The 12,500-nt window shown below is 44.7% G+C and overlaps 2 protein-coding genes across 4 annotated transcripts in view; one reads left to right on the top strand and one right to left on the bottom strand.

Annotated features, from left to right (window-relative positions):
- The window catches only part of seh1l (SEH1-like), a 9,656-nt gene extending 4,667 nt beyond the window's left edge, over positions 1–4,989 (bottom strand). Inside the window, exons 1-9 of one of the 2 annotated variants that reach the window (XM_083524543.1) lie at positions 4,733–4,988; positions 4,122–4,172; positions 3,902–4,048; positions 3,547–3,758; positions 3,249–3,347; positions 2,802–2,942; positions 1,678–1,835; positions 928–1,075; positions 397–784 (exon numbers count right to left, since the gene is read on the bottom strand). In XM_083524543.1, the coding sequence (XP_083380669.1) occupies positions 757–784; positions 928–1,075; positions 1,678–1,835; positions 2,802–2,942; positions 3,249–3,347; positions 3,547–3,758; positions 3,902–4,048; positions 4,122–4,172; positions 4,733–4,843 (1,095 nt within the window). In that variant the 5' untranslated portion in view covers positions 4,844–4,988 and the 3' untranslated portion in view covers positions 397–756. Of the gene's footprint in view, positions 1–396; positions 785–927; positions 1,076–1,677; positions 1,836–2,801; positions 2,943–3,248; positions 3,348–3,546; positions 3,759–3,901; positions 4,049–4,121; positions 4,173–4,732 lie in introns of those variants that run through there. The other variant, XM_083524542.1, reaches the window with a different exon arrangement.
- Positions 4,990–9,090: 4,101 nt separating this feature from the next.
- Positions 9,091–12,500, top strand: part of ptpn2b (protein tyrosine phosphatase non-receptor type 2b) — a 14,851-nt gene continuing 11,441 nt past the window's right edge. Inside the window, exon 1 of one of the 2 annotated variants that reach the window (XM_083524550.1) lies at positions 9,091–9,397. In XM_083524550.1, coding sequence (XP_083380676.1) covers positions 9,341–9,397 — 57 coding nt within the window. In that variant the 5' untranslated portion in view covers positions 9,091–9,340. The remainder of the gene's footprint in view (positions 9,398–12,500) is intronic. The other variant, XM_083524549.1, reaches the window with a different exon arrangement.

The following is a 12,500-nucleotide window of genomic DNA, read 5'->3' as shown; positions in this document are numbered from 1 at the left end:
AACATCACTGGAAGACGACGAGAGACCAGGAAGACCTTCAGCGAGCTCAACCCCTGAAATCATTTACAAACTCGTGCATGATGATCTCACTTCTGCACCCACCCTACGCCTCTTACCACAGATGAAGATCCGGCTCAAAGGTTGCCGTTTTGACACCAATGTGGAGATCCGGCGGGAATCACAGAAGAATTCTGACACGCTTTGAGAAGAAGACTCCTAGGACACGTTCCAGAAGAACGCTGGGAGCGCTGTTTTACTGTGCAGGAATCGTATTATCTAATCATCCACCTGATCAAACTGACACTAATAATCAAATCAGAATAAATGATAATAAAAACATGAGTAAAATCGACAGATAAAATTTTGAAGCAATAAATCGTAAGGTTTCAATTATCGTTTTTTTGCCATTTTTATTGGATTTATTTTATTGATTTGTAAATTTTACTGAACAATAAAACATAAAACAAAATGTGATCTATCGGTGTCCGTGGAACATTAAACACACGCAAACACAGGCAGTGTGTGTGTGTGTGTGTGTGTGTGTTTGGTCCTTTATTCACACTCAGCATTCGCCTCTGCTGGATTAGTGGACTGAGGATGAGGAGTGACTGTTGAAGGGGGCGGGGCTGAAAGTGTGTGTGTGTGTGTGTGTGTGTGTGTGTGTGTGTGTGTGTGTGTGTGTGTGTGTAAGAGAGAGAGAGAGAGAGAGAGAGAGAGAGTGAGTGGGTGTATCATGCAGCAAACAGCCATTCCCCGTTAGCCTGGCATCAGTTGAGTCTTTTTTCTGTTAAAAACAAGACAAACACACATTAAACATTGGATACCATGGTAAACACACACACACACACACACACACACACACACACACACACACACACACACACACTTCAGAGATGTCATGCAGGTCGGCTTGAAGCCGGGTCTCACCTGCCCGCGCTCACAGCTCCCATGCCGCTGTTCTGAGCTCCTGAAGGTACGGCGGCGTTCAGACCTGCGGCTGAGACCGAGGAGCTGTTCACTGGGCTTCCATCTCCACGCAGGACCCCTGTGCACTTCCAGTTATCCATGTAGTTAGCTACACACACACACACACACACACACACACACACACACACACACACACACACACACACACACACACACACACACACACACACACACACACACACACACAGTTAGCTAGTATACTCCTCAAACCAGGAGCCAAACCAAAGATGGTTAGTAGGTCCTACTACACTTTACGGCCAAAAGTATTAGGACACATGACTTGAAACTAGGAGACCCAAAAGGAAGCTCCATGAAGATCAGATTTTTTTATAGGTTGGGGTGGAAGATCTCCTACTGAACACCTGACCTCACCCCAGGCCACCTCGCCTCCATCAGTACCTAACTTACAAACACCCTTGTGTCTGAACCTTCCTCACACAAATCTCCACCGAATCTAGTGAAACATCTTCCCAGAAGAGTGGTGCTTATTATAACAGCAAAAAGGAACTCAATATGGAATGAAATCAGATGGTCAGGTGTCCACACACTTTTGGCCGTAGTGTGTTTAACACCCAGGACTGTTACGGGCCAGTAAACAGTATCTAACTCTTCATGTAACATGATCCAGGACAGCTACGTCTAATCATCAGTGAAGGATAGTTATCCTGAGAGTTTTTTTGGACGTCTGACCTTTCCAGAGGCGGACGCAGCCGTCGTCTCCAGACGAGGCGAGCAGCGTGCTGGTGATGTTCCAGCTCACACGCCACACCTGAGAGTTGTGACTGTCGAACTGTGCCATTAACTGCACCTCAAACTTGGTGGGGCCAGAGCTGGTGGAGCTCTCTCTCCTGGTGGAGAACAAGGTGCACAGGTTTTCATGTCAATGACGTTTCAAAATATGTTTTAAAGACACACACACACACACACACACACACACACACACACACACACACACACACACACACACATATCTATATATATATATTCTTCTTCTTTCAGCTTCTCCCATTATTGGTGTCGCCACAGCGGATCATCCGTCTCCACACCCCTCTGTCCTCTACATCTGCCTCTTTCACACCAACTACCTGCATGTCTTCTCTCACCACATCCATAAACCTCCTCCTTGGTCTTCCTCTTTTCCTCCTTCCTGGTGTCTCCATCCTCAGCATTCTCCTACTGATATACCCCATGTCCCTCCTCTGCACATGTCCAAACCATCTCAATCTCACCTCCCTCACCTTGTCTCCAAAACGTCCTACATGCTCTGACCCTCTAATAAACTCATTTCTAATCCTGTCCATCGTCGTCACTCCCAAAGAACATCTCAACATCTTCAGCTCTGCTACCTCCAGCTCCACCTCCTGTCTTTTACTTAATGCCACTGTCTCTAAACCATACAACATCTCAGGTCTCACCACAGTCCTATAAACTACTGCACACTTCACTGTTGTCACACTGTCCTCATACATGTCCTGCACCACCTTCACATACTTCTCCATCACACCAGACTTCCGTGTGTGTACACATATATATATATATATATACACAAGGTGGTACCAAAAAGTTTGGAGAGTCTGTTTACTAGAAAGTACTTTATTTATCTACGTTTCCACACGATCACCTTCACAATAGTCAGCGTTCTTCTGGAACGTGTCCTGCAAGTCTTCTTTTCAGTGTGTCAAGCAACTTCTGCTTATGAAGGTCGGTGCTCCCTGTGACTGTGCGGTCTGTTGGCCTGTTACAAGACGAGTCTCTAAACTTTTTGGTACCTCGTAGATCCACGTGCACGACGTTTCACTCGCTCGCTCACTCACCGCAGGGGTACGAGCTTGAAAATGCGCACGTCTTTGGTCGCTATGGCGAGGACGTGGAAGGACCTCCCGAGATTCGGGGCGAAGGCGATGTCGTGGACCGGATCGGTGACCGTCATCAGGGTTTCTGCCTTGGCGTACTTCCTGTTAAGGGAGACTAGAGATCGTCAGAAACACTCCCACGTAAACATCTCTGTTCCTGAGTACGTGTAAAAACCACGTGTGTGTGAGAGCTTTAGCTCCTAAGATGTAAAGATGACGTGCGACGTGTAGTGTTTTAATTACAGCTCTGATTTTTACACCAAATATAGAACATTCACGAGGCTGTAAGGGGTGTTTATACATAAACAAAGTGATCTCTCTCTAAACACATCAGGAAGGTACCTCACATCTACCACACACACACACACACACACACACACACACACACACAAGCTCTTAGAAACTGACCTGGTGTTTTCGTTGTACTCGTAGATCTGGACTTTCCCAGTGTAGGTCACGTTGCTGTCGTCACTGCCGACCGCAATCATCGGAGCGTGTGCACGGGAGCTGAAAAACACACACACACACACACACACACATTTGCAGTAGAGGAGGATGAAATAAAACTGTAAAAAAAAAATTTTATTGGATATTAAGGGTTTTTTTAGCTCCGCCCCCAAACATGGAATGTTTACATTCAAACATTAACAATGCAACTTTTTAGTAACCCATTTAAACAAACACACACACACACACACACACACACCTGGAAGGATTCCAGGAGATACAGGAGCAGGAGAGTTTGCAGGAGATCTCGTGTTGGAGGCTCCACTGGCTCAGGTTCATCACATCCGGAGCCTCATAGATACGAACCACGCCGTCGGCTGAGCACGTGGCCAGGACCAGACCCATGTGCTTTGGAGCGAACTTCACGTCCGTCACCGACGTCCTGCTGTCCACCAGCGTCGTCCTCTTAATCTACACACACAAACTTTTGCTTAAAACAAAGTCAGAACAATCAAAATGATTTACTAAATAAGCCCCGTAATACATACACACGTGTGTGCGTGTGTGTGTGTGTGTGTGTGTGTGAGACAGAAATGAGAAAGCCTCAGACTCACCCAGTGACTGAGGCCGCGCTGTTTATCGTTCGACTCGCCCACAATCTCCTCCCATACGGCGGCGGTGCGGTCGAACGAACAGGAGGCTAAAACCTGTCCGAACTCAGGGTGAGCCCACGTCACGCGCCACACCGAGCCGCTGTGAGTCTAAAAACAGCCGAACACAACCGTTACTTCCACATACACACCGTTTAATAGGGCGAGAGATCACGTGACTGACCTTCCAGCTCGCAGTGCAGTGCCACTCACCGCTGTCGCTTTTATCCCAAACCTGAGAATAAAAAACACAATCAAACTTAAATGCGGCACGAACAATAACGTTTCAACAAGGCAACGTTCATCGTTGTTCATCAATGCGCAGGTTCTTTTATGTCAGCAGAATATTACTACTGATATCCTCATATAAAAAATAAAAAAAACCTATAAAAATTAATACTTATTATGCTTTATTCTAAAAATACATTCCTACAATTTTTAACTGCGCTACAGCGCCCTCTACAGGTGTTCATCATAATGATGCATTTCCGAGCATGCGCAGTAGATATTCTCGCGTTACGGTTTTCACGTAACGTAGAAAACGCCTTATTTTTACTTTATTGACCGCCTGAAGTAGTTAATTTACATTTACACGCATCAGATAGATTTCGATTATTATAATATTGCTTAAATATAATATTTCTAACATAAAATTAGCGAGCCCCCCCCCCCCGCGGTAAACATCTAAATGGTCATTTCTTTGTGTTATTTCGAGTCTTTATTTTTATTTAATATTTTTGTTATATATATTTATTATAATTACAATTAGGGAAAAATATTTATTTAAAAAAATACCTTGACACTTTGATCACTAGAACAAGTGGCCATCCGCCGGCCGTGAAAGTCGTAGGAAACATCATGAATGAGATCTTTATGATCCGCGGCGATGCTTTTCGCCACAAACATCTTTGATTTATAAACTTTATAACCCCAAACGCATAAAAAAAACTAATAAATCAGGGATATTTGGTGTATATTTTGAGAGGCGCGTGATTTTAACCGAACTCAAGGCGCCATTTTGTTAAACCGTGTTTCAGTCCGAAATGACCGCCTAGTGCACTATGTAGGGAGTAAACGACTACACTGTTTACACTACAGGTAGTGAACATATGAAGGGAGCCTACGTGGATTTGGGATTCACTCTGTATCTGTGTTATTCGAATTAAAAACGTTGAAGAGTTGACTATCGCCACCTGCTGGTTTGGAGGCAGGACATTTTTACTAGAAAAAGCGAACAACTGCCACCAGAGGGCGCTCACAACCTGAAATAGTGTTAGTATTGTATGAAAATTGTATTAAAGAGAAAATATTTGAGTTCAATTATAAATGAATTAAATATAACTGTTTAATTAAATAACTGTTTATTCAAATAAAAATGATATTGAAACTGTTACAGAAAAATTCTAAAAATTATATTACATATAAAATGGCTTTTAATAACTCGCTTTGAAATAATAAACATGCTATTCAATGATCTATCTTGGTAGCGTTCATTTTTTTAGGATTATTGTTGTTATTGCCCGTATTATACGTTTTTGTGACTTTTTATTGTTATTAATAATAAGTATAATTACAAACCCAGCCATTAGGGGGGGCACAAGCCAGTGTACTCTTAGTGCCAGTCCCAAGCCAGGGTAAATGGGGAGGGTTGCGTTAGGAAGGGCATCCAGCGTAAAACATGTGCCAAATCAAATATGCGGATCACAAATGAGAATTTCATACCGGATCGGTCGAGGCCCGGGTTAACAACGACCGCCACAGGTATCGTTAGCCGACAGGGTACCAGTGGAAATTGGGCTACTGTTGGCCGAAGGAGGAGAAGGAGAGGAGGAAGACGTCTACAGAGACGGCAGGAAAAGGAGCAGTGTAGGAGAGTAGAGGTTCGGGTTGGTACTTTAAATGTTGGTACTATGACGGGTAAAGGGAGAGAGATAGCTGATATGATGGAGAGGAGAAAGGTAGATGTGTTGTGTGTTCAGGAGACCAAGTGGAAAGGGAGTAAGGCCAGGAACATTGGAGGTGGGTTTAAACTGTTTTATCATGGTGTGGATGGAAAGAGAAATGGTGTAGGGGTGATTCTGAAGGAAGCGTACAGTAAGAGTGTAGTGGAGGTGAAGAGAGTTTCTGATAGGGTGATGATCGTGAAGGTGGAAGTTGAAGGGATGATGATAAATGTCATCAGTGCTTATGCTCCACAAGTTGGCTGTGAGATGGAGGAGAAGGAAAGATTCTGGAGTGAATTAGATGAAGTGGTAGATGGTGTACCTAGGAAAGAACGATTGGCGATTGGGGCAGACTTTAATGGGCATGTAGGTGAAGGGAACAGAGGTGATGAGGAGGTGATGGGTAGGTATGGTTTTAAGGAGAGGAATGTGGAAGGGCAGATGGTGGTAGATTTTGCTAAAAGGATGGAAATGGCAGTGGTGAACACGTATTTTAAGAAGAAGGAGGATCATAGGGTGACGTATAAGAGTGGAGGAAGGTGCACACAGGTGGATTATCTTCTGTGTAGGAGATGCAACCTGAAGGAGATTGGAGACTGTAAGGTGTTGGCGGGGGACAGTGTAGCTAGACAGCATCGGATGGTGGTCTGTAGGATGGTTTTGGAGGCGAAGAAGAAGAGGAGGAAAGTAAGGTTTGAAAGAAGAATAAGATGGTGGAAACTGAAGGAGGAAGAGTGTAGTGTGAGGTTCAGGGAAGAGGTCAGACAGGAGCTCAGTGGTGGTGAAGAGGTGCCGGATGATTGGGCAACTACTGCAGGAGTGATGAGGGAGGCAGCTAGAAAAGTACTTGGTGTGACATCTGGAAATAGAAAGCAAGACAAGGAGACGTGGTGGTGGAATGAGGAAGTGCAGGAGAGCATTAGGGGAAAGAGGTTGGCAAAACAGAAGTGGGATCGACAGAGTGATGAGAAAAGTAGGCAGGAGTACAAGGAGATGCGGCAGCAGGTAAAAAGGGATGTGGCGAAAGCCAAGGAAAAGGCATATGAGGAGCTGTATAAGAGGTTGGACACTAAGGAAGGAGAAAAGGATTTATACCGATTGGCCAAGCAGAGGGACCGAGCTGGGAAGGATGTACTGCAAGTTAGAGCAATAAAGGATGGAGAGGGAAATGTGTTGACTAGTGAGGAGAGTGTGTTGAGAAGATGGAGGGAGTATTTTGAGCAGCTGATGAATGAGGAAAATCAGAGAGAGAGAAGGTTGGAGGATGTGGAGTTGGTGAAGCAGGATGTAGATAGGATTAGTAAGGAGGAAGTGAGAGCAGCGATTAAGAGGATGAAGAATGGAAAGTCGGTTTGACCAGATGACATACCGGTAGAAGCGTGGAGATGTTTAGGAGAGATGGCAGTGGAGTTTTTACCCAGATTGTTTAACAGGATTCTGGAAGGGGAGGGGATGCCTGAGGAATGGAGAAGGAGTGTGCTGGTACCGATCTTTAAGCATAAGGGAGATGTGCAGACCTGCAGTAACTACAGGGGAATTAAGTTGATCAGTCACACCATGAAGTTATGGGAAAGAGTAGTGGAAGCCAGGCTGAGAGAAGAGGTGACCATCTGTGAGCAACAGTATGGTTTCATGCCGAGGAAGAGCACCACAGATGCCTTATTTGCTTTGAGGATGTTGATGGAGAAGTATAGAGAAGGACAGAAGGAGCTGCATTGTGTATTTGTGGATTTAGAGAAAGCGTACGACAGGGTGCCGAGAGAGGAGTTGTGGTATTGTATGAGGAAGTCTGGTGTGTCAGAGAAGTATGTGAGGGTGGTGCAGGACATGTATGAGGACAGTGTGACGGCAGTAAAGTGTGCAGTAGGTACGACAGACTGGTTCAGGGTGAAGGTTGGACTGCATCAAGGATCGGCCCTGAGCCCTTTCCTGTTTGCAGTGGTGATGGACAGGTTGACGGACGAGGTCAGACAGGAGTCTCCCTGGACTATGATGTTTGCAGATGATATTGTGATTTGTGGTGAGAGTAGAGAGCAGGTTGAGAAGAGCCTGGAGAGGTGGAGATATGCGCTGGAGAGAAGGGGAATGAAACTCAGTAGGAGTAAGACAGAGTACATGTGTGTGAATGAGAGGGAGGGCAGTGGAGTGATGCGGTTGCAGGGAGAAGAGGTGGAGAAGGTGGAGGAGTTCAGGTACCTGGGGTCAACAGTGCAAAGTAATGGAGAGTGTGTTAGGGAAGTAAAGAAAAGAGTGCAGGCAGGGTGGAGTGGGTGGAGAAGAGTGACAGGAGTGATTTGTGATAGAAGAGTATCTGTGAGAGTGAAAGGGAAAGTTTATAGGACTTTGGTGAGACCTGCGATGTTGTATGGATTAGAGACAGTGGCATTGAGTAAAAGACAGGAGGTGGAGCTGGAGGTAGCAGAGCTGAAGATGTTGAGGTTTTCGTTGGGAGTGACGACGATGGACAAGATTAGAAATGAGTTTATTAGAGGGACAGCACATGTAGGATGTTTTGGTGACAAGGTGAGGGAGGTGAGATTGAGATGGTTTGGACATGTGCAGAGGAGGGACATGAATTATATTGGTAGAAAAATGCTGAAGATGGAGCCACCAGGTAGGAGGAGAAGAGGAAGACCAAGGAGGAGGTTCATGGATGTGGTGAGGGAAGACATGCAGGTAGTTGGTGTGAAAGAGGCAGATATAGAGGACAGGGTGGTATGGAGACGGATGATCCGCTGTGGCGACCCCTAATGGGAGCAGCCGAAAGAAGAAGAAGAAGAAGAATAAGTATAATTACAACATTATTATTATTATTATTATTATTATTATTATTATTATTATTATTATTGTTGTTGTTGTTGTTGTTGTTGTTGTTGTATTTATAAAAGTTAGTAGATTAATGACGTGGTAAATCAATAAAATACTTCCAAACTAAAAAAAAAAGGCACATCTTTTCTTCCACATTTACAAATAAAAACGCACGGAAATACCGTAACACGAAGTGTTTCTTTGTTAAAATGTAAAAACAAAAAAACAAAAAAACAAAAAAACAAAAAAACTTTTTGTAAATGAATTTATTTAAATAGTTTTTTTTTTTATTATTACTGCCGAATATTTTTTATAATTATTATTTTTGCCATTTTATACCCCAAGCCTGAAGGACCTCTTCAAGTGCGCATGCGTGGATCCTCTTTAAAACTCTATTCTACGCGTGCGCATTGACGAGCAGCGTGCGGTCCGATCTACAACTCATCGCGTCCAGGAAGTGCTCCTCGGTTAATGTTTGTGAGTCAGCGTTAAAGTCTGCGTCTAACTCCGACGCTGTCGGGTTTTTTTTCGGCGCAGATGTCACCGGGGGTTGAACCATGAGCGGCCTTTCTGTACAATAACGCTTATTATTACATTCAACTCAAACTAAGAGACCGGACAGGAACCCTAGAAAAAGAGAGAAGGCTGGAAAATGGACCACGAATTCGAGGACATTGATTCGGAAGGCCGGTGGCAGAACCTCTACATAGTAAGTTAGCAGGCTAGGCTAAGCTGCTTAGCCTGCAGTTAAATCCTCTAATTTTTAATCAAAGCTATTGTTTTGGCCTGTGTCGGTTTTTTTGAAACGCTTTATAACACACTTGGGTCTTGTTTTCACCGATTCTCAGAGCTTCACTTCTTACAAGAACGTAACAGCGGGGGCTTTGGAACGCTGTCCGAAACTTGGATCTGCGCATGCGCAAACACTAGGTGTTCTCAAACGAGTCGGTTTCGTGGATTCGGCTCTTCTTGTGGGAATCGACTCCTTATGATAGGGCTTTTACTTGAATTAGATTTATATTTTACAGTTTCAGATTTTTTTTAATGTTTGTAATTTTTTTCAGAATTAAAAGGAAGTCAATGATCTGAGGGCTGATTGAGTTTAGACACTGTAATGTTTAGTTCAATTCAGTTTTAAATAATGCACATTGTCTCAAAGCAGCTTTAGACATAAAGAGGTTATAAAATATAAATATATAGATTTATCCCAGTGACCCAGTGATGGCTGCAATGAAGAAAAAACTCTGAGACTTTATGATGAAACCTTGAGAGACTCAGAAGACTCCATCATTGTTGAGATGTTCAGTGATCGTGCTGAAACCCAGAACTGTTCATGTAAACTGTGGTCCTGAGCATGTTGTAGCAGACTGGTGATGATAATTCTAGTAAAAATCCACTCTCAAAAAGTTTTTTAGTTGCACAGTAGTGTCATGGACGAGGAACCATCCTCACAAAGAGTCTCCTACTAAAGAGAACTTGATCCAGACTTAGAGAAGAGGAACACCTCAGGATGATGTTTAACTCGACACACAGAGAGAAATCAGGATTATTAAATATCCTTATTATTATTATCTAAAAGTTAAATACACTGTACAGTGTGATCAGGGTGATACTCATGCATTTTTGGCATAATTTATACTTAGATTTAAATATAATTGATGAAATGTGACCCAAAGACGTTTTATTTCCTTATTTAGATTTTGTGGAAATGATTTCTCCAGAGCAGAAGTCGATTCTTTTTGAAGAGCTGTAATCATGTGATTCGACTCAGTAAAAATTAGTCATTTCAGCACTGATGATGATGATGATGATGATGATGGAGGTCATAGTTCCTCTGACACAAAGCATGCAGGCATGTGGAGAACCCTGAGCGAGCAGGTTCAGTTCCTCAGATCCTGCTGGGTGGTGTGCAGTGCGCTTGTTCCTCGCAGTTTCACTTTTGCCGATTCAGGGAACAATATGTAAACAAAGGGACACTAGTTGTGACATGTCACTTTCAGGAAGCGTCATTAAGACTTTTTGGGAAACTCGTCTCTTTTCCTGTCGTCCCACACTGACGTTCATCAGCTTTCTGTAGAAACCACACCAGACTGTACGACTGAGGAACAGCCTGCTGTAAACCCTGAGTCTGTCCAATCATTTTCCTTTATGATGATTTTTATTGTCTTTTTTTTCTAGCAAGTTTTTACACAAGAATGAGTGAAACAGATGAAAGGAATGAGTGTAACAAGTAAAAGGGATGTATAACAGTGTAACGGATGAAAGTGATGATTATAACAGTAGAAGATTATAAGGGTGAGTGTAACAGTGTAACAGGATGAAAGGGATGAGTGTAACATTAAAAGGGTGAGTGAAATAACAGATGAAAGGGGTGAGTGTAACAGTGTAACGGAGGTAAGGGGTGAGTGTAACAGTGTAACGGAGGTAAGGGGTGAGTGTAACAGTGTAACGGAGGTAAGGGGTGAGTGTTACAGTGTAACGGAGGTAAGGGGTGAGTGTTACAGTGTAACGGAGGTAAGGGGTGAGTGTAACAGTGTAACGGAGGTAAGGGGGTGAGTGTAACAGTGTAACGGAGGTAAGGGGGTGAGTGTAACAGTGTAACGGAGGTAAGGGGGTGAGTGTAACAGTGTAACGGAGGTAAGGGGGTGAGTGTAACAGTGTAACGGAGGTAAGGGGGTGAGTGTAACAGTGTAACGGAGGTAAGGGGGTGAGTGTAACAGTGTAACGGAGGTAAGGGGGTGAGTGTAACAGTGTAACGGAGGTAAGGGGGTGAGTGTAACAGTGTAACGGAGGTAAGGGGGTGAGTGTAACAGTGTAGCGGAGGTAAGGGGGTGAGTGTAACAGTGTAGCGGAGGTAAGGGGGTGAGTGTAACAGTGTAGCGGAGGTAGGGGGTGAGTGTAACAGTGTAGCGGAGGTAAGGGGGTGAGTGTAACAGTGTAGCGGAGGTAAGGGGGTGAGTGTAACAGTGTAGCGGAGGTAAGGGGGTGAGTGTAACAGTGTAGCGGAGGTAAGGGGGTGAGTGTAACAGTGTAGCGGAGGTAAGGGGGTGAGTGTAACAGTGTAGCGGAGGTAAGGGGGTGAGTGTAACAGTGTAGCGGAGGTAAGGGGGTGAGTGTAACAGTGTAGCGGAGGTAAGGGGGTGAGTGTAACAGTGTAGCGGAGGTAAGGGGGTGAGTGTAACAGTGTAGCGGAGGTAAGGGGGTGAGTGTAACAGTGTAGCGGAGGTAAGGGGGTGAGTGTAACAGTGTAGCGGAGGTAAGGGGGTGAGTGTAACAGTGTAGCGGAGGTAAGGGGGTGAGTGTAACAGTGTAGCGGAGGTAAGGGGGTGAGTGTAACAGTGTAGCGGAGGTAAGGGGGTGAGTGTAACAGTGTAGCGGAGGTAAGGGGGTGAGTGTAACAGTGTAGCGGAGGTAAGGGGGTGAGTGTAACAGTGTAGCGGAGGTAAGGGGGTGAGTGTAACAGTGTAGCGGAGGTAAGGGGGTGAGTGTAACAGTGTAGCGGAGGTAAGGGGGTGAGTGTAACAGTGTAGCGGAGGTAAGGGGGTGAGTGTAACAGTGTAGCGGAGGTAAGGGGGTGAGTGTAACAGTGTAGCGGAGGTAAGGGGGTGAGTGTAACAGTGTAGCGGAGGTAAGGGGGTGAGTGTAACAGTGTAGCGGAGGTAAGGGGGTGAGTGTAACAGTGTAGCGGAGGTAAGGGGGTGAGTGTAACAGTGTAGCGGAGGTAAGGGGGTGAGTGTAACAGTGTAGCGGAGGTAAGGGGGTGAGTGTAACAGTGTAGCGGAGGTAAGGGGGTGAGTGTAACAGTGTAGCGG

This window comes from Silurus aristotelis (assembly GCF_946808225.1).
Source record: "Silurus aristotelis genome assembly, chromosome: 21".
NCBI lineage: Eukaryota > Metazoa > Chordata > Actinopteri > Siluriformes > Siluridae > Silurus > Silurus aristotelis.
Note: the sequence above shows the minus strand (reverse complement) of the source record. Positions and strands in the feature narration are given on the sequence as shown.